The sequence below is a fragment of the Hippoglossus stenolepis genome, chromosome 21 (genome assembly GCF_022539355.2).
Source record: "Hippoglossus stenolepis isolate QCI-W04-F060 chromosome 21, HSTE1.2, whole genome shotgun sequence".
Lineage (NCBI taxonomy): Eukaryota > Metazoa > Chordata > Actinopteri > Pleuronectiformes > Pleuronectidae > Hippoglossus > Hippoglossus stenolepis.
The window spans coordinates 10,227,772-10,251,118 of record NC_061503.1 but is presented as its reverse complement, the minus strand read 5'-3'; the positions used below and the strand labels follow the sequence as shown (position 1 = coordinate 10,251,118).

The 23,347-nt window shown below is 44.5% G+C and overlaps 2 protein-coding genes across 3 annotated transcripts in view; both read right to left on the bottom strand.

The window, feature by feature from the left end:
* Nucleotides 1-170: 170 nt before the first annotated feature.
* LOC118100637 (putative protein MSS51 homolog, mitochondrial) lies at nucleotides 171-11,523 on the bottom strand. Its single transcript, XM_035145951.2, has 7 exons — nucleotides 11,308-11,523; nucleotides 8,225-8,402; nucleotides 7,982-8,131; nucleotides 5,817-5,941; nucleotides 5,002-5,565; nucleotides 1,564-1,657; nucleotides 171-1,057 (listed from the first exon to the last, which is right to left on the bottom strand). The coding sequence occupies exons 2-7, from the start codon at nucleotides 8,380-8,382 to the stop codon at nucleotides 850-852; spliced, it is 1,299 nt and encodes a 432-aa protein (XP_035001842.2). The 5' UTR covers nucleotides 8,383-8,402; nucleotides 11,308-11,523; the 3' UTR covers nucleotides 171-849.
* A 682-nt stretch (nucleotides 11,524-12,205) lies between these two features.
* capn15 (calpain 15) overlaps nucleotides 12,206-23,347 on the bottom strand; it is a 38,180-nt gene continuing 27,038 nt past the window's right edge. For both annotated transcript variants that reach the window (XM_035145949.2, XM_035145948.2), the window contains exons 7-12: nucleotides 22,304-22,456; nucleotides 19,119-19,280; nucleotides 18,769-19,004; nucleotides 18,456-18,625; nucleotides 16,799-16,977; nucleotides 12,206-15,856 (exon numbers count right to left, since the gene is read on the bottom strand). In XM_035145949.2, the coding sequence (XP_035001840.1) occupies nucleotides 15,679-15,856; nucleotides 16,799-16,977; nucleotides 18,456-18,625; nucleotides 18,769-19,004; nucleotides 19,119-19,280; nucleotides 22,304-22,456 (1,078 nt within the window). In that variant the 3' untranslated portion in view covers nucleotides 12,206-15,678. The remainder of the gene's footprint in view (nucleotides 15,857-16,798; nucleotides 16,978-18,455; nucleotides 18,626-18,768; nucleotides 19,005-19,118; nucleotides 19,281-22,303; nucleotides 22,457-23,347) is intronic.

Below are 23,347 nucleotides of genomic sequence, written 5' to 3'. Positions count from 1 at the left end.
TTAAAGGTGTAATTGTCTCCACTCCACTCAGCAAACACAGAACTATTACATTGTCTATTAAAAAGAGTGTTCAGGACAGAGCTGTGAATGAACCCAGGTTCGGATAAAGGTCGACAACAGAAAATCCCAAAGAATCACAAAGATGAAGGAAGAGAATAACAATGGTTTGGTAACATTCTGCATCATGTGGCTCTCGTGATTTATTTCAGTGTGATTTTACATCATGTGGCACCTGTCATGCATCTAATGTGAGATTTTGGAATAAATTCAGCTGCAAAGCACATCATCAACACAACCATCAAATTTGGACTGAACCCATTTTGGTCTCATTATGTTTGTACACCCATGATGCACCTGAGGGCACCAATGAAGTACAAACTCAGGTGCCATCATCCCACACAATTAACTTTATTTCCTCCACTTTAGTGGACGGATTACTACTAAACTTGGTGGAAGGATGTAGTATGCGTCAGGAGAGAAGTCATTACATTTTGGTGCCGATCCACATTTTCATTTATTTCCCAGGGGAGAATTCATGCATCTCGATGAAAAAAAAAAACAGGCATATTTCTGCAACTTATATCTATGAGTGTGTGCAATTTGGTGCAGCTAGACTGAATTTACGGTGGGCCTTGGTGGAGGTGGACCCAATACTGAGCTCTAGAATCCAAGGGACATAACGTAGATATGTAACGAGAATGTGAGCCCCATTGTCCGTATCTGCCAAGAGGCTGCACCGATGAGTAATGTAAAGTAAATCTGCAGGAAACCTCACAGTCCACGACGTTCCCAAAGTGCACATCCTTATAGAGGAGGGAGCTGTGAGAACCCAAACAAGCTCTGATCTTCTTAGTTGTCTGGACCTAACTCCTCAAGGTCCTCACTTGGCAGCAGTCCCTGGAAGCGGACGTAGTGCGAGTTGCATTGGACCGGCGTTTTGTTGGGACAGGCCTGGACCTGCTCCGGCTTCTGCGAGGTGAACGGATTGGAGCCACTGTCCCTGATGTGCATCTCCAGCTCCAGCAGGATCTGCATTGAGTACTTGAGCTCCATCTCACTGGGGGGACAAAGAGACAGAGGGGGAATCAATAAATCAAGTGAGTTCGGTTTCATGGTCCTCGCGAGAGAAATTACGGGGAAACGGTGGGATGAGAGGAGAATGAGAACAACATCAATAACTTTGCTATCTTGTCGAGTTACAGTCTACCGGGAGGTGAGGTTAGTGAGGGTGAGGTGTGAGAGCAGTGGTGTGATGTGGGCAACAACAACAACTGAGGACTGTGGTGATGAGGTCAGGAAGGTGAGGAGCAGGGAGACCAGACATGATATGTGGGTGAACCAATAAGACTCCGCCACAGAGGAGGTGCAGCGTCTGAACGGAGTCGACATTAATCAGTTATGACGTTTCTTTCTGCGAGAGTTTAGGGGAGCAGATGGTGTAACGCTGCGAGTTAATGAGGCCCTCTGGCACAAAGACATTCATATATTCACTACTGTTCGGGGCTTTTATTCCTAAAAGATGCTTTGTTTTTGTTTTGTTTTCGATACAGTTATGCGACCAACCTGTACATGGTGAAGAAGGATGGGATGTTGGAGTCTCTGAGTAGCAGGAGCGTTGGCAGCCAGCCTTCCACCAGACCCTGGTTGGCATGGAACCCTAAAAACATAAAAAACATAATAACTGCACAAAAGTGATCAGATTTTCATGTCAGTCTTGTTAAATTTGATTGGTGCCTGGAAGTAAAACCATACTACTATGAAATTGGGATTTATCATATGGGGTTTCAGAGTTGCCATGTAGGTGCATATGTACGACAGTATATTAGGGCCATTAAACTTATATTAAACTAGAAAAGCACTCAGTAGAGTGCATTCCTCCACCGAGGCCCTTAAATTCAATCAAGCTGCTCCAAATTTAATACAATCATAGATATCAGTTCCCTAAACAGCATCATTTTTTTATATCTAGATCTATATCCATGATTTATTCTCTGGGAAAACAGTAAAACGCTCTTATCTCACAATGTTCAAGAAAGCAAAAAAAAATATTTCTTTGGGCTATATTGCATTCTTCCAGCAAGTTTCGTGGAAATCCACTCAGTTGTTTTTATGAAATCTTGCTCACAAACAAACCAACTGACAAAAATTCACGAAAATTCAGTGAAACTACACAGAGACAATCCAGTGCAGCAGTTCTGCCACATTTAAGCTGGTTGGCTTCATAATCTCTGCGGCATATTAACTGACAGATGTCACTTTCCCCTGACTCTGGTTTCCATCAGTGGTATTATGTTTTTTTTTTCCAGAGCAGCAGGGTAGTAGTGGTGAATATTTGCCCTTCAGCCTGACGACTGAGGTTCAAGCCGCTGTGGCAGCAAATGCTTTAAATCCATCCAGCGTAAAACGTCCTTGAATCAGACAAAACCAAGGGGAGCAGAGAATTAAAATCTCACATTAATAGTCCGTCCCACAGACAGATATATGAGAAACTATGCATGTGAGAAATAGAAAAGCAAGTGATGCATTTTTTAAAGCATCAGCTGTTCTGTAGTTTACTGGTGTGTGTGTGAGTGTGTGTACCGGTTAAGAGTTTGCCACAGAGGCCAGAGAGCTGTAAGGCCCCTGATACTGCTGCACAGATGGTATCATGCTTTCCACCGATCTTTCCAGGGATTTAGATTTGAATAATGCACGTTACGATACAAACATCAAACAGGTTACACTCCTCGTCACAGTAAAAGATTTAACAGGGAGTATAAGCGTGGCGGCATTTAGACGTTCAAGAGATGAGGTGTAAAAGAGACGTTGCACTGTGACTGTTAACGACTGTTATCGTGTCTTATTGGTACCAGAGAAATCTTCACAATAATGTCGAAGCTCCTGATTTCTTTACTATAAAAGTCATAAATAATTGTCTCCACTAACATAAGGTTTTCTCCACGTGTATCCCTAACATTATTAGATTATTTCAACATTTCAGTCCGTGATTTGTTATTTTTCATCCTGTGAGTAACTGATGGTTAAATGTTCCCTCTGTAAAAACTGAAGCCATCACTTATCAGGACGTGTCATTCTGTTTTGCACAGGAAACTTTACCACACACTTAAGTCCCCGCTGTTATAAACAAAGTTTGTTTAAAGAAACACAGAGTGTGAGCGGAGTCAGGTTTTCTCTGCACTGCCTAACTCCTCCGCTTCTCCTTCACCTCCTGACGTTCTCCACAGGGGTCAAGGAACAGTGGATAGGAAAGGAGTTTATTTGGACTTTTTTCGCCCGCAGCCACAGTTCTATCTTCGTGAGGAGGACTTGACTGAGGCCACATCCGTCTCCTTATTGAGAGACAACAGCCCTCTGCTGTTCTATAAGGTCAAGCCTCCTGTTTATCAGTTTCTCACAGCTTTCTTGTCGCCTTCCCACTCCCTCTCAATCTCTGTCTCTTTCTAACTTTCACACACACACACACACACACACACACCGGTCTTTCTATTCCTCGTGTCACGCCGCCTGCTCCACTATCACAGAAACAGCGTTATAATGCAGCGCTCTGCCAGCTTTGCAGTATGAAATGCAGCCAGCCACTCAGGCACTTTGCTCACAGGACGACTGATTCACCGTATATTTAGCTCCATGTGGGAGCCTGCAGTGGCTGCTGAGCCGGGGGGTGATGGGCGCAGAGGGGTCTGGGCTTTACTGGTGATTTGCAGGTTAAAGGGTCCAAGGGGCCGAGTAAGTGCCAGAGCTTAAGGAGGTGTCGGGTTGTTCGGTGCAACTTTAATGGGTTGGTTCTCTATAGGGGGTTGTGATAAGTTTGAGCCTGACGTGAAATATGTGAAGTTGCTTTTGCCCATTTCTCAAACCTGCCTGTTTGGAATGGGCTGTTCTCTTGTCCTGTGTTAATGCTCCAGAGCTATTTCAGAGTTATTCCTTGTCATTAGTGAGTCCTCCTCGAACAGTTCGACTTCATACTGTCACTTGTTATTGTTTGTGTGCCGGATGTTGTGTGCAGAGCTTTTTATAAACAGTCTATGGTTAGAAAACGTTGTGTAAGAAGATTTTATAAAGTCAATGTTTTAATAAAATGAGACTGAATTTGCTTTATTACTGTTCTCCTGTGTGGTTTGCATAAAAGTGTGAATGATCTGTTAGGTCTGTTAAGCATCAGCACAATCTTCAGACCCAAGTTCACAATTTTTCAAAATAAAAGCTTTGTAAAAGGAACGTTGTGCTTTTACTTTGAAGACATCTTTCTAAAGGAAGGGGGATTCTGTGAATGTTGATGCCATGATGGAGATCAGCATCTGTGTTGTGTGTCAGTGTCAGTCCTATGGTTAAATGAAAATAATCAAATTATCCAAATGATCTGGCAGTGATATTGACCCAATTGCCGACTGCTGCTGTTGTTTATCTGAAGACATAGAAGACGACATCCACTGACTGCTACAGAGCGCTGGTCCCCTGCTTAGTCACATTTTTATTAAATTAGAATGTATCAAATGTCCAAATCGCACCAAACTCCAGATATGCATTCCACATGTAGATTAAATCCATCCATAATTGACAAAAAAATGGTTTTATTAGGCCCCTATATTGTACGTCCTTGAAATGAAGACAGGACAGGGATGCAGAGGTTGTTTTGAGTCAGTGATTTTGACTGTCACACCAAATGTCCGCCTGAGTGAATCCTCCGAGGGAGTGAACTGGGACTCAAAAGGGCAGCTTATCGACATTATGCTGAGTCCAGCAATCCGAAGCCAAAATCTTTCCCAGCTACTCCGATTAATTACCCAAATCCCCAATAAAAGCCTGGCTGTAATGAATAGGCCAGATGTAGCATGTTATGCGTCTCCTACCCGCTCTGTTTACCGAGGGAGGTTATTGTCCGACACACATGAAGGGAGAGAAGTCCTAAATTCTCTAAACACTCAGATTAAGCTGTTTCTATGTGATTCTAGGGTTTGTACTTTCACACCTCCACGATGGCACATTGTTGTGTTTACATACCAGGATGAAATCCGACCACCAGGTCCGGCTTGGCTGCTTCCTCTTCCTCCACCACCTCCTCCCAGAATTGGTGGTACAGCCCCTTATAGGCGCTGATGAAGACCTTCTGCCTGGGTCCAAACCCCCTGAGAGGGGGCCTCATGATGGGCCCGTCCACCACTTCCGGCCCCACCATGACGATCTCTATGCCCTGGTGTCCGGGGAACATGTGGTTGAGTTCATCATAGTCTGTCAGCCCTGCTCTCATGGTCTCATTGTGGGACGCCCCTGCCACGTGAATGGTGAGGGGTTTGGCGTACGGATCCAAGCCAAAGTGTTGAACCGCCATCCCAACTGTGAGAACTCGAGAGAGGAACTCACTCTGAAGGCGCCACAAAGACTGTCGCAGGTCAGCATCATCGGGCCGCGTCCTGCTGGCGTTGTCCCAAAGGGTCGCCATTTTGGCACCGGACAAAATGGCATCCAGACGCGGCGTGAGGTCGCCCTGCATGGGGAGCCAGTCGTCCCAGTTCTTCACCTCAGCGGCTGATTTGGACCACTCCTCAGTGGGGAATGGGAGGTCTCCTGTGTGTGGTAGAACATTTATGATGAAGACAACACATGTTGACTCGGCCTGTCAAGTTTACAGAAAAGCTCGAAAAAGCAATAAGAGAAATTCAAAGGAACTAATTACAATTTCGAAACCACACAGATATTCCACTGGGACTGTGTCCCTTTTAGTCTCTGATGTATTTAGTTTCTGCAGCTCAGCTTTAAAATACAGCCGACTACCTCATTAATGCAACATCGCGTTTTAAGGCCTTTTCATTACTCACCAGTGAACATCAGCCACTCCACTAGTCTGTCAATGGCCACCAGATGCAGTGTTTTGCAGACTTTTTTATGCTGAGGCCAGTCTTTTCTCTGACAGTCCTTGGTGCAATAGTACACATTCAAGCACCTGCGAGAGAAATCATGGGAATTAATCGAAAAGAAGCACTTTTACTAACAAAGTTGTACAAACTACTATACATCTGCATTTGAATTTGTTTTGCGATTTTCTAAAGATTGCATAAGTTTAGATATTCAAGGTCCTTAGAGGATAAGTCCTCCGGTGATCCGCTGACATTTCATCTCGAGCCATCATCAGGTTCAAATGTGCAGTTTGTTCAATAAGTTGATTCACTACGGAAAAAAAACCTTGAAAGCTGCATTGTAAGAAACTGTCGTAGTTTAATTCAGATGATTAAGTTTAGATATTTCTTTCAGTCCCAAAGATCTGCTGTATCGCAGCAGGAGGGAAGCATCAGTTAGAAAATAATACATTTGAATATATGCAACGTAAACATGATGCAATACAAAAATAGGGGCGATATAAACATTAGAAGAAATAATACAAATAATTATAATAAGAACGTATAACAATAATATTTACAATGTAAACAGAATAAATTCAGTGAAGTAGCACTGCACGTATAGGAAGATGAACCTCAGGGGCCAATCAGATTTCATGGCCCTGCCCATGCATCCGCCCCTGCATGGCAAACATTATACCTGCTAACTGCCCACATATCAGCAATGTAATGTGAGCGTGTTAATTTCTTCCTGTTAGTATTATTTAGCTTTGCAATGCTATGCCTCAGTATAAATCATTCAGATTTATTATCAGAACGTCTTGTGCCAGGACGTAAATAGCATCTTGCATCCCCTTAGAACCATCTACATTTGACCTTCTTCTACTGTTGTATACTCGTGACTCTTACGGCGGATTCTGTCCCGTTTTAGACGACGGAAACACGCACGCCAGTCAGATGCTGCAATTTAAATTATGGTCATGTGGCCTCGGTGTGTGTGTGTGTGTGTGTTGTCGCACAGTTCAGGTGGTGAGGTAGCGTGTTAGATTAGGAATGTGACGGCCAGTTGGCGCTTTGAGGGAGATATTACTTTACCTTGCAATCATTTGCTGCCTCGGAGGCGCCTGCATTTACATAAAACAATTTATCAGCCACTGTGTAGTGACACGGTGCACACGGGGACTAATCCTCCAAAAAGTGGCTTACAGGTGGACAAAGGAGGCAAAACAATGTGAGGAAACAGAGGTGGCTGTGAAAAAGGAAAATATATATATATATATATATATACATATATACATATATATATATATATATATATATATATTTTTTTTTTTTTCAGAGATCCAGATTTAGGAAAGCATGCAGAGGCTCTGTTGGACTGTTCATGGTAATTCTCAAATGTCAAAGGTCCGGAGGGTTTTCACTCGTCAGCAACTCTGGTTTTTCGTCTGCTGCTCCCAGTTACTTTTCCACGAGAGGCAGTAGCAGCTGGGAATTTCACCCACATGCATGATGGTGTGTGTGTGTGTGTGAGAGAGAGAGAGAGAGAGAGAGAGAGAGAGAGAGAGAGAGAGAGAGAGAGAGAGAGAGAGAGAGAGAGAGAGAGTGTGTTTCTGAATCTACTGGAGAGAGAAAAGAGAGAAACAGACAAGCAAAGGTGAGATAACAAAAAAAAACAACGAGGCCCTTGTGAATAAGCAGCACAATATCCCGGGGCTCTTACTCTCAATACGCTCCTTGAAATATCTGCATTGCTGTGACAGTACAAAATACATTAAGCTGCTCATAATAAGCTGCAGGGCTCTGGAGCAATGAATCACAGTCATGGGACTTAGTTATATCTGCCACTGGCCATCGTCCACCTTTGTGGAGTCGTCCGCACCTTGACGGTCCGTCATCATAGGGTAATGCTTCACTCATGACAGCTTTCGGGCAACGATGTCAAACCAATGTCCCGACCAGGTGCTGATGGAGCCGAGCGGAGAACGCTGTGGGTTTCAGTGACCCTGAAATACTCTGATGGTCAACAATGATTAATGTTAATCAGTGTTAATGCCAGGGTATTGCAGCGCGCCGCGGAGCACCTACTAAAAGGAAGCACACTGGAGAGCTCAAGTGTCGCCCGTCCCTTGGGGCTTCGCACTCACTTCACACAACGCTTCAGGGTCTGGTTCTCGCCGAGATGCTCCGGCAGTTTGTTGCAGCCGGTGCAGAACTTAAAGGTCTCCTCCATCTTCTGGAACATCTCCTTGTAGTTGCGGAACGAGATTCCTTTAGCTTCTCCCACAACGGCAGCCCTGGTTGGCATGGAACAAATGAAGCAATGAGGAGAAGATATTCATCATTTATAACATGTGTGTCCATATTGATGAATCAGAGTCTGTTTGCACCTGTACTCTCCGTAGTCCTTCATGTTGAGCTTGTTGAGAATCACCTTGGAGAGCCCGGGCACGTTGGAGTCCAGAGAGTAAAAGCCAGACTGGTCCGAGAAGACGCTGTCGGTCCCAGGAGCGTAGGACTGAGGGAGAGCTGGGATCTGAGATGCCATGTTGACGCCTTGGCTTTCCACTACGAGGAGAATAATGCATCCAAAATATAGAAAAACACACATTAACATTAAATTCACTGAGACTGGAGGGTCAGCTCTGTCCTGGGATAACGCCTTGACCCAGCAGAGGTGGTGGGACATCCCAGAGAATACGTAATTCTCACTTTAGTCCATTTTAGTTTCTATATGTTTCTCATATTTTCTCCTAAAATTCACTGAAAGAAAGACATGAAAAAAGACTTATTGCAAGTCATATTTGAGACTTCAGGGAGATACCTTCATGACTGGTCTCTGTTTTTATCCCTTCGAGAAAAAAATCCATCCATCCACCTTTTATCTATACTGCTTATCTATATGACAATTAATCTGCATCTGCGAGAAAATGAAAATGTTACCATGCAAACTGGTAACAGTGCTACCCACCTTCATCACCATGCCACCCAAATAATAACACATGTATTATTTTATTAGCCATTAATATGACATAGTGTTTCCTAAAATCTCTCTGCAAAAGGTCTCATCTCACCGATTTCTACAAGTGGATTCTGTCAGGAAAATATGAGGAACGTATCAGACAAACAAAATGATCTTATCTAAAAATAATGTTTGGCCTGGAGAGATATTTAGCTGTAGCAGAACCTACGATGAAAGTCGTTTGTTGACTCCTGTGGTTTGTTTTGTTGCCGTGCTGCAACAAATCACATCTCTGACTTTAGCTTGTAGGGAAGAGAAAATCAAAAATTCAATTAACAAATTCAATTGAATTTAAATTTAATCAAAACAAATACAAAATCTTGAACCTGTCTTGACAGTAACTCAATGTCATCCAGCAGGACACTGCACGGTCCAGTCAAATAAGTGCACGTTCCTTCTAGATTACTTTGTGTGCCATGTTATTTTGTTTTTTTTTGCAGTTCACCCTGTGATCATGGCAACAAAAGATAAAATAACCATGGCGGTGATAACTCTCCAGCATTGCCCAACCCTGTCACAGAGTATTATCAAATGTTATCCACCGGTTTGGTGTCTGTAATGGCTCAGTCAGTCAAACTGGGCCTAGTACCAGGAACAACAACACCCCCCCCCCCCCCCCCACCCTCAACAACAGCAGCGCCCTCTGAAATATCAGGTCCATTCTTTTTCAAGGCTTTGTGTGACAGATAGGCAGCAGAGTGAGGGGCTTGTGTGGACGGACAGACTGACGAATGAGAAGAAGCAGAGCGGCCCGGACACACAGATGTATTCTTAGTGTGAACCCTCACACGCAAGTTATCTCAATGCAACCAGCAGAAAAGATTTCCTCTGCTTTTATAGATGACGACTCCAGACAGGGTGCAAAATGCTTCTCTTGATAATGCATCACTGTCGCCAGGAGCCCCACAAAAAGCTATTTCAGAACCGAGGATAACATTTTTTTTTAAGGAATACACATAAGGTTCTCCAGGATATGAGATTGGTTTTTTTCCCGGTCCCCCCAGTGAAAGAGCTGCACATAAACACAGGCTGTGCTCCTTCCTATTATACATTGTGTTAATCTCAAGGCAGTGGTAGGAGTCTTTCTTCTCTGCATAGCTACAGAGGTGTAAAGCAGAGCAGGCTTGCCTTTGTGCATTTAAAACACACACACACACACACACACACACACACACACACACACACACACACACACACACACACACACACACACACACACACACACACACACACACACACACACACACACACACACACACACACACACACTCACACTCACACACTCACACTCACTCACAGCCTGATGCCTCCTGATGACAGAGACTCACGACCAGAGGATCACTCCAAACCTCAGACAAGCGGAGGCTGCCCAGGGAATGTTCTTTGTGTTGTGTCACTGTGCCTCATGCCCTTGACAAACAAAAAAATCTATCCTCTGTCCCCACAACCCTGGCATCCTCACCCCTCACCCCGCACCCCCGCCTCCCCCCTGTTTGCATGTCACATGATCTATGTGCTTGTCTTGACATAAGGGGAAATAAGAGGGGGGAGAAATGTGATCATCACACGCACACCTAACCCTAACCCTACACACACATGTTTGTACTTCTATCTTAGTGAGGTCACTCATTGACATGATACACTCGCGAGCCCCTTACCCTCACCTTAACCACCCGAACTAAATGCCTGACCCTAACCCATAAGCCAAGTCTTAACTCTCAAACAGCCCTTTGAAAAAGTGACGACCGGTCAAAATGTCCTCACTCTGTAGGGTCTATGCTTAAAATGGTCCCCACAAAGACATCAGTACAGGTTCTCACACACACATACACACACACACATCTATGTAACTCACAAGCCTCCTTCAGTCTGCTCTAGATTTTGCTGGAGGTTTTTTAGAATCATGTCTGCAACTTTTTTCACATTCAATTTCTAGTTATTTTGGATGAAGTACCTTTGATACAATATTTTCCCATGTTTATTATGATATTGTGATGTGAACTGCATTTACCTACAAGCATCTCGCAGCCATAAAACCTTCTACTTGGCTTGAGAACAGCACAATAAATACTTTATCACACCTAGACACTGGTTTGCCGTCTCAACGCTCCTCGTTAAAAAACACAACAACTGTGTTTCATCCACTTTTCAGGAACTCTGCATCTTTTCAATTTCACATCGAGTGACGCTGGGGAACGATTTTTGCCTCATCACGTCTTCAGACGAAAATTGAAAGGCCTTTTATCTAATTAGTTTGCTGGTATCTGCAGAGCGTCTGGGAAAGGCATGCACAGACTGAACAGATTTCCCACCAGAGGGCAGATCTTTCTGTCCTCACACATCTGACCCCGACAGATAAAAGTCCCACCACTGGTGATCTGGCCAAAGCATGATCATTATGACTGCCGCCATGTCACCACACACACCAAGACACGTAGTGTTAGTTTGTACCTGTGATTCCAGACGAGCAGCGTGGATCCTAGATGATTCTGTGAGTTTTCTCAGCTGAATACAGAGGAAGCAAAGTGACTGACAGCTCCTTATGCTGGATGTGAGCAAGTCATGGAGCCCTCACCTCCTCTGCTGGAGTCTTAAAAAGCCCACCCCCAACAGAGCCAAAGTTGGGGAGGTGCAGAGTGCTCCTGGCATCTGAGGTTAGAGGGTAGGGGGAGAGGGAGCCGGAGGGGTTAGGGGAGGTGGGTTTGGCCTTAGAGGAAGGTGGGGGCCGGTGAGGAGAGGAGTGGGGAGCAGGACCAATGCACATTCTGAGAAAAAGCTGGGTGGGGTGGAGTGAAGGGAGAAGAGGTGGAGACCCGAGCGGGACACACGCGCACACACACACACACAGGATCAAATATATTCCTCAGATGTCACACACACTCAGCCTGGATGAGGGGAAAGATGAGAGGATGCATGTGGAAGAGAAAAGAGGAGTTAGTGATAAGACACATCAGAAAGGGGATTTCTGGAATCAGTGAATGTGAAGTAAACAAGTGTGCGAGTGAATGAAAAACAATTTTGATGTGTTAATATATTCTCTTTAAGTATGTGCTGCGTGACTGCTTTGACTTCCTCTCATTATTCTTCAAGTGCAACAGCCGGGACGTGTAAAGTCTCAAAACCAATTTCAGTTTTGAAAGATCCGCAGCTCGTCAGGTCATTTCTGTGAAACACAAGCAAACACGAGCCTCTCTGTTAGTGTGTGATACATTTGAATGGATGAGGAAAACACTACCGTAACACAAAGAGCCAACACCACCCTCGAAATGAGAAGAAGACACCGTATTATACAAGAGATATTCACCATCTTGTCCATTGTTCTACAATTGCAATAATGACAAACGTTGACTTTTAATTTAAAAAAATTTATTTGGTCCATCGGAACCTGAGATTGAAAATTAAACATACATAAGTTTTGTACACATATACACATATCCATCCCACAGAAAAGATCGTTAAAATATATCTCACATTCATCAGAGATCCAATTTTTCAGCATTAGGTTGTATTTTTTTAAATTTCTACTATTATACTTTTGTCTTTTATTTTACAAGTTTAAAAGGGTCAGTTGATTTTTTTCAAATCTTTTTTAAATCTTTTTTTTTGTGGCTTATATTTGCAGTCTGTACAATTTACAAGGAGGAAACCAGACATGGGAGAAGAGAGAGAGAAAAAAGGCGTCGTGTCGGCCTCTCGAACCTTTTTCCCAGCTGGCAGCAGCCTCTTCAGCAGCAGGGGGCGCCACTGAAGCACAGAAGAGTGCCCACCACAATTTCAACCAGGAGGGGAGTGAGTTCAAAAGACACAAGCAAGAGCAACAGTGACAATAATGACAACAAAAAAACATAAGTAAAAAACAAAAATCAATCTCAATGTAAATGTAAAGTGATTCAGCAGCGACACTGAATTATGAGGTGCCTCGTCTTTGCAGGTGTTTCAGTGCACGTTCTCCTCGAGCTCATCCCCCTGGGCTCAATCTAAAGCCTTAAATTATCACATTCCTTTATCTGTCATTCATTGACGCAGTGATCATCAACAGCATTCATTAGACAACAGGCCTGCAAATCACTTATACCAATAAATTAGACGCTCCACAGCTGCTGGGCCGCACTCACACTCGTGGGGACATCTGGAAGTGGTCGTTACACGTCCTGTATCTTTGGAAAAACTTATTTACAGTCACTTCGGCTTCAGGTTTCTTTCAAGAAACGTTACGCTGCTGTAGTAGTTCTCACACAAAATGAAGGTGTCGTGAAGCGAAGTCTACAGACGAGGACAAGACGAGGCCGTGCGGAGACAACACCAGCTACAGGAACGACTCACGAGACGATGCACGTTTCAGCGTTTGCTCAATTCAAGGTCGCAAACTCGTGAGCCGAATCATCTCACGGAGGAACTCTTCAGACTCAGAACTTTATCGACATACAAAAATGATTTCTTCTACCAAAACAATCATCGTCCTATCATAGTCCTCCAGGGATTTTCTTATCAAGTTTTTTTCTTCTCATTTCACGATGATAATAGTAAGACGTCAACTTGGTACATGTCATAGTACCGCATTAGTTCTCCCTCTACATCTACGTTGCCATGGTGACGAGTGAAAGATCCTCAGCGAAAGATGACTAACGGCTCTGACGGCGGATAAATTGGAACGAACAACTGGGTGGGGCGTGCGTGAAACAGCTGCGGGGGGAACACATCCTGAGAAACGACGCAGACGAAAACTCAGAGAGAACTAAACCGTTTTCTGTGTCACAACACGTCTCAGGGGTCCCCTCGTCTCTCTTATTGCGTTCGCATGCAGTCTGACAAAAATGGAGATTTGTTATTACACAAGGACTCCGTGCTGTCGCTAATGTGCTGTCAGTGTATTCTTGCGGGAGGACGGCCCAGATGCTGGCGCTGCACCCGAGCAAACAAAAAAGTGGTCCCTGACCTCCCAGAGTAAACTCTTAAAAGCTCCCCTGTGGCAGACTGACTGTTCAAACAGCAACTCGCTTCTCCAGCACTCGCAAAGTACTTACAAAGTGCTCGCTGACCTTCTGTACCGGAAAGAACCAGACAAAAAGAGGTGTGAGGTGTCACAATGCAGAAGTGCAGGATTCAGCATGAAGTCACTCTGTAGGATGTGTGTTCAAATACGGATCAACTGACTCGCCTCCAGCATTTAGACCTCAAACTGAGGTTGAGAGAAAATTACTTTAAGAGGGTAAAGACAAAGATGTATACAAGTCTTTTTTTCTCTGGAGCAATAAAAAGCCAAAATTTGATGTTTGTCTACCAAAGCACAAAGGTGGGGATTTCATTGTAGCGGTTTACTGACATGCACATATGAGTTAGTTGCTGCAGACATTCTCCCAGGTTTTTCTCCTGCCAACCCCCCAGTAAAAACTCTGGATAATGTCTGAGTGAACCCATGTGACAATAGTGCAGGAGATTCTCTGGAGGATTCAGTGGGCACGAGACATTTCTGACAAGCGACAGATGCAAAACTGAAAAAAACCCAAATATGTCAGGACAAAATGAGGAGCCATACACATAGAGGACAACTTAGAAAGAGATTTGAAAACTTTTGGTGATACGGGTGCTGTAAACGAAATCTCTCTCTGCAGCCGAATTTATACGTCTCCTACATGCTGCGCCCCCCCCTTCACCTGAACGCACCAGATTTTTCTGTTGTTTTTCACCAGAGAATCTCCTGCTGCATTCTTCATATGTGAAAGGCAAACTCTGGACAAAGTCTGGACCCCACTGTGCGGAAAATGTCCGGGATTCATGTCTGAAAACGGCTTGTGTGTCAGTTCTCCACAAGACAAAACCTCCGAAAGCACAACACCGCCGTCTACACCGCCTCCTTCCCAGTGAGCGGTTCTTTTTACGAACAAACAGAGATAAAGAGATTCCAGCTACCACACACACCTGTCACTGAATCAGCCTGAGGTTTCTGCTCCACTCCAGCCAGCTGTAAAGGTTGTGAGTTTGGTCCTGAGCTACAGAGCGCTTTGACAGCACCGCGGTGATGGAGAGTGTGGACTCACAGTACTGATATGAATGATGGCTTGTTCTACGATCTCAAAAAACACAAATATGGACAAAACGGCAACAAAGGTCATGTATTAAAGAAGTAAGACTGATACTGACTGAGTGTATTGTTTCAAAACAAAAAACAAAAAAACGTGTAACCAAGAGTAACACTCGAAGTTGGGTTTGGCTCATTAAGTACCGCATCAAGGACAGGGTGAGATAAATCCCACTGAAGTATCCCACTTTGTTAGCTGTCTCTGTGCATGACATGGGGGGGGGTGTCCGATTGTTGCAGGCATACGGCTCAGTAGTTACAGCGCCCCACCCTGGCCTTTGTGAAGCTGGGTCGTCTCCGAGCGTACGAAAACCCGGGGCTGACATCCGTGCCACATACAGCGCTTGTACAAAATACCTCCAGAATTCAAAGTGGATCCTCTCCGATGACTTGGTAAAATAATCGTCCTGCGAGTACGTCCCTGTCACTCCACGTAGCCCGCTTCCCTAATTTATTCCTGACATGGCACATCCACTTGGCAAGGGACAGAGTGCATGAGGGCCAGATGAAGATTTCAGCATTTACGGAGCATTTGGAGGGGGGGAGAGAGCACATAAATGCTGCCCGTTCATGCTATACATTCATGTGTGTGTCCATCCAAAAAAATGGACACACAAATACACATCTGTCTCTGTGTTTCAGGGCTGCACACACCACTCGCCCACCCCAGTCTGGTTTTCCAGTGGTCTTGACAGTTCATTGATGTGGAGTCTGCGTATGTACAGGGTGAAAGTGGGCGGTGGTCATAGCGGCCTGGGCCGGTGCAGGCCGTCGATGTCTGGCGTGAGCTGCGGGCTGTGGGTGGCTTTCGTGGGGGTCCAGTCTCCCAGAGAGGCCTGGGCTGCCTTGCGGTGAGCGAGGCGGTGTGTGATGGAGAAGCCGGCGTTCCCTTCGAGCTGCGACAGCACGACCAGCACCTGCCTGCAGAGGGAGACATTGCAACAAGGACGTCAAGCTGCTGAGAGGCACATCAAGGCCAATCAGGCACATCAAGGCCAAACAGGCACACGCTGAGCATTCAGAGCACAAATATGATGATGATTATGTGAATAATAATAATAATAAGGTGGTGTATTCAACTTATTGGTGTGAGGAAGGTGGTCTGAATTTTATATTTGCTTCCCCAGCTTAATTCATATTTTCTTTGGATCCTCCGACCACACTCCTGTGACATATTTCATCCTGAACATAATTGCCTTGCAGCCTAATGCTTTCATCTCCTCTATACACTGTGTAATATCGAGTGAGTAAAAACAGAGTGATATTGCAGCGTCGAGTGTTTTTATCAAGTGGAATTGACATAATCTTCTTGTTAGACGAGAGGAAACGACATTAAAAGACATGGTCCTCATGCATGGGGACTCTTTACAGTTTCCTATTACGCGGGACATAACATCCAGATGATAAGGTCGTAAATTTGCGCTAATGTGCGCAGCAATGCGTCCGTACGACTGCAGCATTCATGCAGTGGATGTCCAAAGACGCTAAACTCAGAGAAACCTAATGACGTGTGAACATCGACACCGTGCTCGATTCTGCAGGTGTCTATCAAACATAATATTTCCCATGTCTCTCAAGGGCACAGAGCAGATTGACAGGCAAAACAAAAGCAGTTAAGGGAAGATTATTAAGAAACATAGAGTGCTAATCATCTAGGATCGCTGCTTTCATTTAAATGTGTACAAATATAATCCTCTATGGTGGGTGGATGTTCGCTGCACCTGTAGCAAATGTTCCCAGAGCGTCCAATCTCCTCACTAATCTATTCAGGTTAATCACACCAAAATATAGTGTGATATAAAAAAAAAAAGCCCCATCAGAGTTGTGTGTATGTGAGGAAGAGAGAGAGAGAGAACAGGGTACCTGTGCAGGGGCGGGACGCTGTCGATGGTCTTGAGGCTGCCGCGCGTGGACACCACGTTGAAGCTGTCGGTGCAGTCACAGGAGACGTGGAGGTAGTATTTGGGGTGGCGGTTCTCCACCACCACGATGAGCCCCGCCCAGCCGTGGGTCAGGTAGTAGCACGTCATGCCTTCACGTCCCTGAGGAGAAGAGAAAGCTGAAGATGTATGTACGGCAGAGATTCACGTGACATTTACAAGACATACAGGCCAAGTCCAATCCTCTAAATGTATAAAGAAGGGACAGTTCAGTGAGGACATTTTAAATCATCTTCTTAGGCCCCCTAGAGTCTAAGAGAGGCAATATTTCACTCATTCTAAATGCTAATAGACACAAAGAGTAACGGAGGTGAGAGGAGATACAGTACAGTAGCTGAAAGCAGTGGTGGAATAGCAGCAGGGATGTGGTAGAGGTGAGGTGAGAGGGATAAGAGAAGGTCTGTACAGATCCAATAAGAGCTATATTGCTATATTATCCATATTTCAGTATGACCTTGGTCTTTAATGGACTAAGACCCGTTACAGACAACGGCAGTTTTCTAACTGCAGTCTGCTGTGAAATAGCTTTTAAGATTAGCACTACCATCTTACAACATGAAAGTTCCTGGTTCAGTTTTTGTGTGTGTTAGTTTGCATGTTCTTCTGACATGCAAAGTAGGGTTAGGTCAATTGTCGACACTAAACTGTAGCGTGAATGAGTGTTGGTCTCTGTGTGTTGGCCCTGCGATACGCTGGCAGCCTGTCCAGGATGTACCCTGCCTCTCGCCCAATGTTAGCAGGGATTGGCGCCGACCCCTCTTTGACCCTTAATGGATAATAAGCAGTATAGATAATTGATGGATTGTTGAATTCACAATACAACTCTCTGACGGAGAGATGACTATCCCCTCTCATGATGTGTCTGCTGATTTTCGCTTTTGGGGCCTGTCATTGTAATTAAGTTAAAACAAATGCAGCAGAACATCTTTAGCTGCTGTCAATGTCACCTCAGTTTTACCATGAATCCTACTCTAACTAACACATAACTGACAGCATGTTTGTAGCTCCGAATCCAGAACTTTTCTTTTCATGACCCAGAATTGGTCAAATAATTAATCAATAATATCCCAAAACATCAATTTTTTAACCATATCATGAAACACAAGAAGTAGAGCGGCTGCTGTTCACTGCAGAGTGGTTGACACCCACTGCGTGTGGTGAATTCCTAGAGAGCCGAGGAGCTGAATGATTTAACAAAGACGATCTCAAGTGTTTAAAAAGCCCTGTCATCCTCTAAAATACCAAGCAATGTGACAGCAGTTTTAGGAAAGTGCTGTTCAGGAGAGCCAGAATAATTTGTTTCCTTCAGTGTGAGCGGGTCTGTGTGTGTTAGATAATGTGCACACACGTGCATGTGTAAAGGCAGGACTCTGCTGAGGAAATCTGAAGTGTTATCACAAAGTGGCTTACTGAGTTTCATGCAATCTCCCGCTTCACAAGCGTATATGTATTCAAAGAGGTGTGTGTGTGTATGTATGTGTGTGATGGGAGGACAGGGAAAGTCGAAGCTGTGGAGTGAGGAAACTGAAAAAGATATTTAACAGATTAAAATCGAACTGTGCTTGTTCTCTTGCTCTCACCTCGTGTCTTTCCCCTTTGTTTTCCGTGAGGAGGATGATGGCGTCGGCCAGCGTGGTGGCGTTGGCCTCCACCTGCTCCACCATCACCTGTCTGGAGCTGTAAATGGCGAGGATGTAGCCAGGGAAGTCCTGGCTGGGCCGCCGTGCTGCTCCACTGGTTGGGCTGGAGACTTTTGGAAAGAGATAGTGATGTGAATCGGACAAAAACTAACAGATGCTGTGTGTTCAATGTCAACTGAGTTTCTGTTCATGTTGAGTATACAAACAAAACAAAAAAGCGCTTTGCTTGTGCACACTGCATGTTTACACCTACTGGGTGTGGCTGGACCTCCCGTCCCGCTGACATTCATCTGCCAGTGGTTGAAGGCGCAGCAGACAACAGCGTACTCCCCCGGCTCCAGCATCACATCACAGCCGACAAACTTCTTCACGGCTCGCTTGCTGTGGGCCAACAGGCGGCCCAGGGTCAGCTTGTTGCCGCTGCCGAAGGAGGCGCGAAACACCATGATGCACAGGTCCAGCAGGTGGCTGTCAGCTGTGTCTGAACGCCTGGGGAGGGAGAGGGGATGAAGAGGTTAGAGCACAGACAGGAGAGGAGGGAACAACAAAAACAGGGGCAGGAGAGGAGGTGCGGGGGAGGGCTAAAAATTAGCCTGACTGTACCTGCTTCCCTCCTGGAAGAGAGCGAACTCCAGCGCCGTCCTTTCCAGCACAGTAAGGGCTGTGACGGTCACCGGGCCGCTGGCCTTGCTGGGGAAGCATCCCTGTAGCCTCACCTCCTGCCAGTCCGAGTGGATCTTACAGATGTCCACAGAGTCAAAGTACCTGTGGGAGGAGAGGGCAGAGAGGTTACGCCCAGGCCACGCCAGGATGCGCGATTGTCAGGGAACGTCTTGCTTTTCATTTCAGGGCCCATGTTATCAGGTCAGAGCGCCCACAGAGCGCCGTGCGTCTCAGACCCACGCGGCTCCTCTCGAGGTTTGAGGTCTCTGGAAAGGATATTTCAACATCTGTCGAATATATCACACGCATAAATATTTGGAACACTTGTTTTCAAAGCAAAAGCGCATTTATGTTTGTTTTAACAAGGTTTTATTTATGTTATTATTGCAGGACGTGAACATTCACTGCTTCAGTGTATAGACCTTCTTTGGTCTATACACTGGAGTGTGGGAACCTGACCTGAGGCCATCGGGACCCGTCGAGTCGGGGCGGGTTCGGACAAGAATTTTGAATGATATTTAGGTCGGCTTCTGTTACGTTGGTTGGGCCTATGTACGTGATTTTTTTTTAATCAAGGAAAACATCAGACTCTGGCTCAGGCGCAAAAAAACCAGAATGCCTGTCGAGTCCTGTTCATTTTCTCTCAGACTCCGACAGAAAATTGCAGCCTAAGTCAGACTCTACTATAAACAGTATGGCATTTATTTAAAAAGTCTGTATGTTTCCAGATTCTGCTCCCTTCCTGTCATTTGAAAGCACCGCAATCAAATCCTTAACATTAGCACAGCCTCTGTAGGTGCTGCTGTACAAACACAGTTTTAGTGCTTACACATCAGACCTCCTCCTTCAAAGACGAAGCCCCCGAGAGACATTTCCTTCTCACTTTTCTATTATTTCATCACTTCCTAACCTCACCCTGACAACTGTCTCCCGGCCTCCTTTTGTCGTCTTGACAATCAAGAACAAGAGAGAGGAAGAATGAGAAGGTATGCTGAAGTTTTACAGTAGGTTTTGATCACTAGAGACAAACATGTCTGCTTCTGATGTCTTTTGTTTCTTTATGTTTTGTACTTTACTGTGTTTAGTGTAATAGTCTTTTTTGAAACCTTATTAATAATCAGCATCAGGGCTACTTGTCCACTTGATGCATAAGAGTCAATACATTCCTCGTCCTTTTTCTTCACTGACACAGGTTTGGGCAGACGCAGGCTAAGGTTTGTCATTTAGTGCGAATCGGAGAGATAATTTTATTGTCACAGAAACCAATAAAGAGCCAGAAGACAGATGAGATTTTTCGTCTGGGCCGAACACATTTCTCAGGTTGGATTTTTTCACGGAGGACAGCCACACCGGTCTCTCTGAACTTATTGCGGAGTTATTGCTCTTATTTTGTTAGACAGACATGAGTAGCACACCGACAAACACATAATTCATCTTCAGGTGAACCCGCTGACCAGCTGGACTTTGTGCCGATATGCATTGATCAGATGATTTGCTGACAGTGGGGGGGAAAAACTTTTTCTAGGCAAGAACGGTCCTGTCTGTGGGATCACCTTCTGGCAGCGTGAAATCAGGTTAGTTACACAAACAAAACACTTAGGGAAATGTTTATGCAACAGTTAAACTGATTCTTTTCAAATCTTAATTCGTTTTTTTGGATTTGATTTCAGGGCAGTAATGCCTCATCCATGTTAGTGGATGGGACATGGACCAAACTGAAAGTCCATTCCATTGGCACTCGACCATGTCCATTGGTCGAGTGCTTGTATCAAAGGTAATTCGCTACTGCAACTCCATCCCACAATTGCTACTTTGCAGACTCGGACTCCAAATGTGTAAAATGACGGCGTAGGTATATTCAAGCTTAATTTCTATGTATTGTCCATCTTCATTTACAGTCTAATGGCTCAAGACATGGCCATTTTATGTAAAAGAAAGACAGATAGAAATATTAACGCTTGTCAATACTTAATGCTGCGTGTGACTGAATGAGAGGATTAATCTAATATGACAAAACTCTGAGCCATGACAAGTCTAAGCCTTTGACTGCCAAATCCCTGGCAACCAAAGCAACTACAAGAAGAAAACAGCATTACAAACAATTCCATACGAACAGCACGGTGTGGGAAACAGTGTGTGATGCGCTTGTCAACAAACAAAATGTACTGAAAACAACAACGCAGTCACTCAGTTTGGTGTCAATACCAGATGGTCAGTAAAATCCACAGGGCCAAGAGATTACTAAACCATCCATCGCACTTTCTGTACTTCCATCATGACACAATTGAAGGACATTTGGAGAGTTGTTTCACCTGCACTCACTTAATAAAAGCTTTAACATTCGCTGCTCTGAACAGCTGGCGCTGAGCACATCTTTCCTGGGATAAACCCTCACAGGAAGTCATGCATTTTACATTTCTGACAGTTGTGTGTGTGTGGAATAAACAAAGGGATGTGGGTAAGTGTAGCGTTAGCGGGCCGAAGCAACCATGGCTCAAATTCATAGTCCTTCATACCAGTGGAATCAGATATCAACAGAAAAGTCATATCAGAGCAATGATAACTTAAGTTGACAAAATATGCGCGGTGTCAGTTACAGCTGCTGCCACGGAGCAGATTGGCAAATCCAGAACGACTGATTCATGTCACAACACAAGATGTGATTCACTTCTACAAAAGAGGAATCTGGCAATAAAACAATATCAATAATGATCGTAATATCACGTTCATGAATAGCAACATAACAAATGTCCAATATATATCGATATATATGCATTGTGCAAACACGGTGAGGAAGTATAAAACATAATTTATTTATCTCAGATTTGTAAAATGTATTGTTGTTCAGAAAACGTTTGTAATTCATTGCCTATAAGACAGAGTTTGAAACCACAACCTTCGCAAAAGTGTGTCTTATAACTTAAAATAAATAATTTGACTGATATGAAAATTGTTATCATGTATATCTTATATAATTTTGGGCCAGCCCTAATTTTAATACCAATGTAGTTTCACTGTTCTTTCACTGGTGAAATTGGTTAGTGTAGTTTATTCTGTATAACGCTATAGACCAAAAAACACTGGTCTTACTGGATCATACTTTTTTGTGTAAATGTGACTCTTACTTTATGAAGTCGGTGTACTCCATCCAGAAGACCCCCTCACTGCTGCCATGGGCCATCAGCTCGTGACGCAGGTGCTGTGGCCAGTCCGTCCACTCGTCCGACCAGCTGCCGTTCCACGAGAAGCGGCCCCACGGGTTCCGCAGCCGCAGCAGCCTAAAACAAAGAGTGTCAGCCAGGGGGAGCCAAATATAAGATCCAATTTAAGCGACGGCAGCTTTGGTCAACACAGCATCCTCACCCCTGCAGCTCCTCTCATGGATGGTTGCCCACTTTTTAACAACCCATTTCATTTTACCGCCTCCTCGTTACAGTGTAAAGGTGTTATGGGAAGCCATATTGGAGAGCCACAACTTTCCCCCCAAAAAAGTGCAGGTGAATCACTGTTTCCAAGCTGCTTTTCATCTTCTCGGATCCTAGCACGAGGTCTCCAACTCATTTTAGATCAGCCGCTTCCGCTCCGATTGCTTTATGGCAGCAAATTAAAGTGGCTGTGTGTGCGGCTCTGGCTCTTGAGCAAATTGCTTCTGGGATTTACGGCTACTCTCAACTTCCTCCTGTAGTCGGGACAGAAGAAGCCTCCATTGTGGAGTGCCCTGATCAAAGTGATCAAAGTGAGCTGGTGTGTCCCTGTTCTCTACTGGCATCAAACCTCTGTCCCCATTTACCTATCATTCAAGAATTATGTTCACAAAAAACATACGGTAACTTTTCAATAATATCCATAATATATAATCCAGAATGTGTTTGAGAATATGCTTTTTATTGAGAATATAGGACGAGATGTTGGGCAAGATGTAAGGCAGCTTCTTTTGATAAATACTCCTGCAAGTCGATGCCAGTGCAACAGATTGTATGATTCATTGGTTCTGGCTATAAAATCTACATCAGACCCGAATGGGAGATGTAGCTGAAGGAAAGGGGGGAATTGAAGATGATGTTTCAGCCTTAAAATAACTGATAAATGAGTATTTTCACCATTCTCACCATGTATTCCTAATTGAGTTCTATTTCCTTAAAAAACATCCTCAATATTATTTGAAACAC

What these genes read in the sequence shown, in the direction of transcription:
- LOC118100637 (XM_035145951.2), bottom strand. Translation starts at nt 8,382, where the DNA reads ATGGCATCTCAGATCCCAGCTCTCCCTCAGTCCTACGCTCCTGGGACC. An exon ending in GGAGTGGCTGATGTTCACTG is followed by an intron (nt 5,566 to 5,816) that starts GTGAGTAATGAA and finishes TACCACACACAG; the next exon opens with GAGACCTCCCATTCCCCACT. An exon ending in GGTGGTCGGATTTCATCCTG is followed by an intron (nt 1,658 to 5,001) that starts GTATGTAAACAC and finishes TTATGTTTTTAG; the next exon opens with GGTTCCATGCCAACCAGGGT.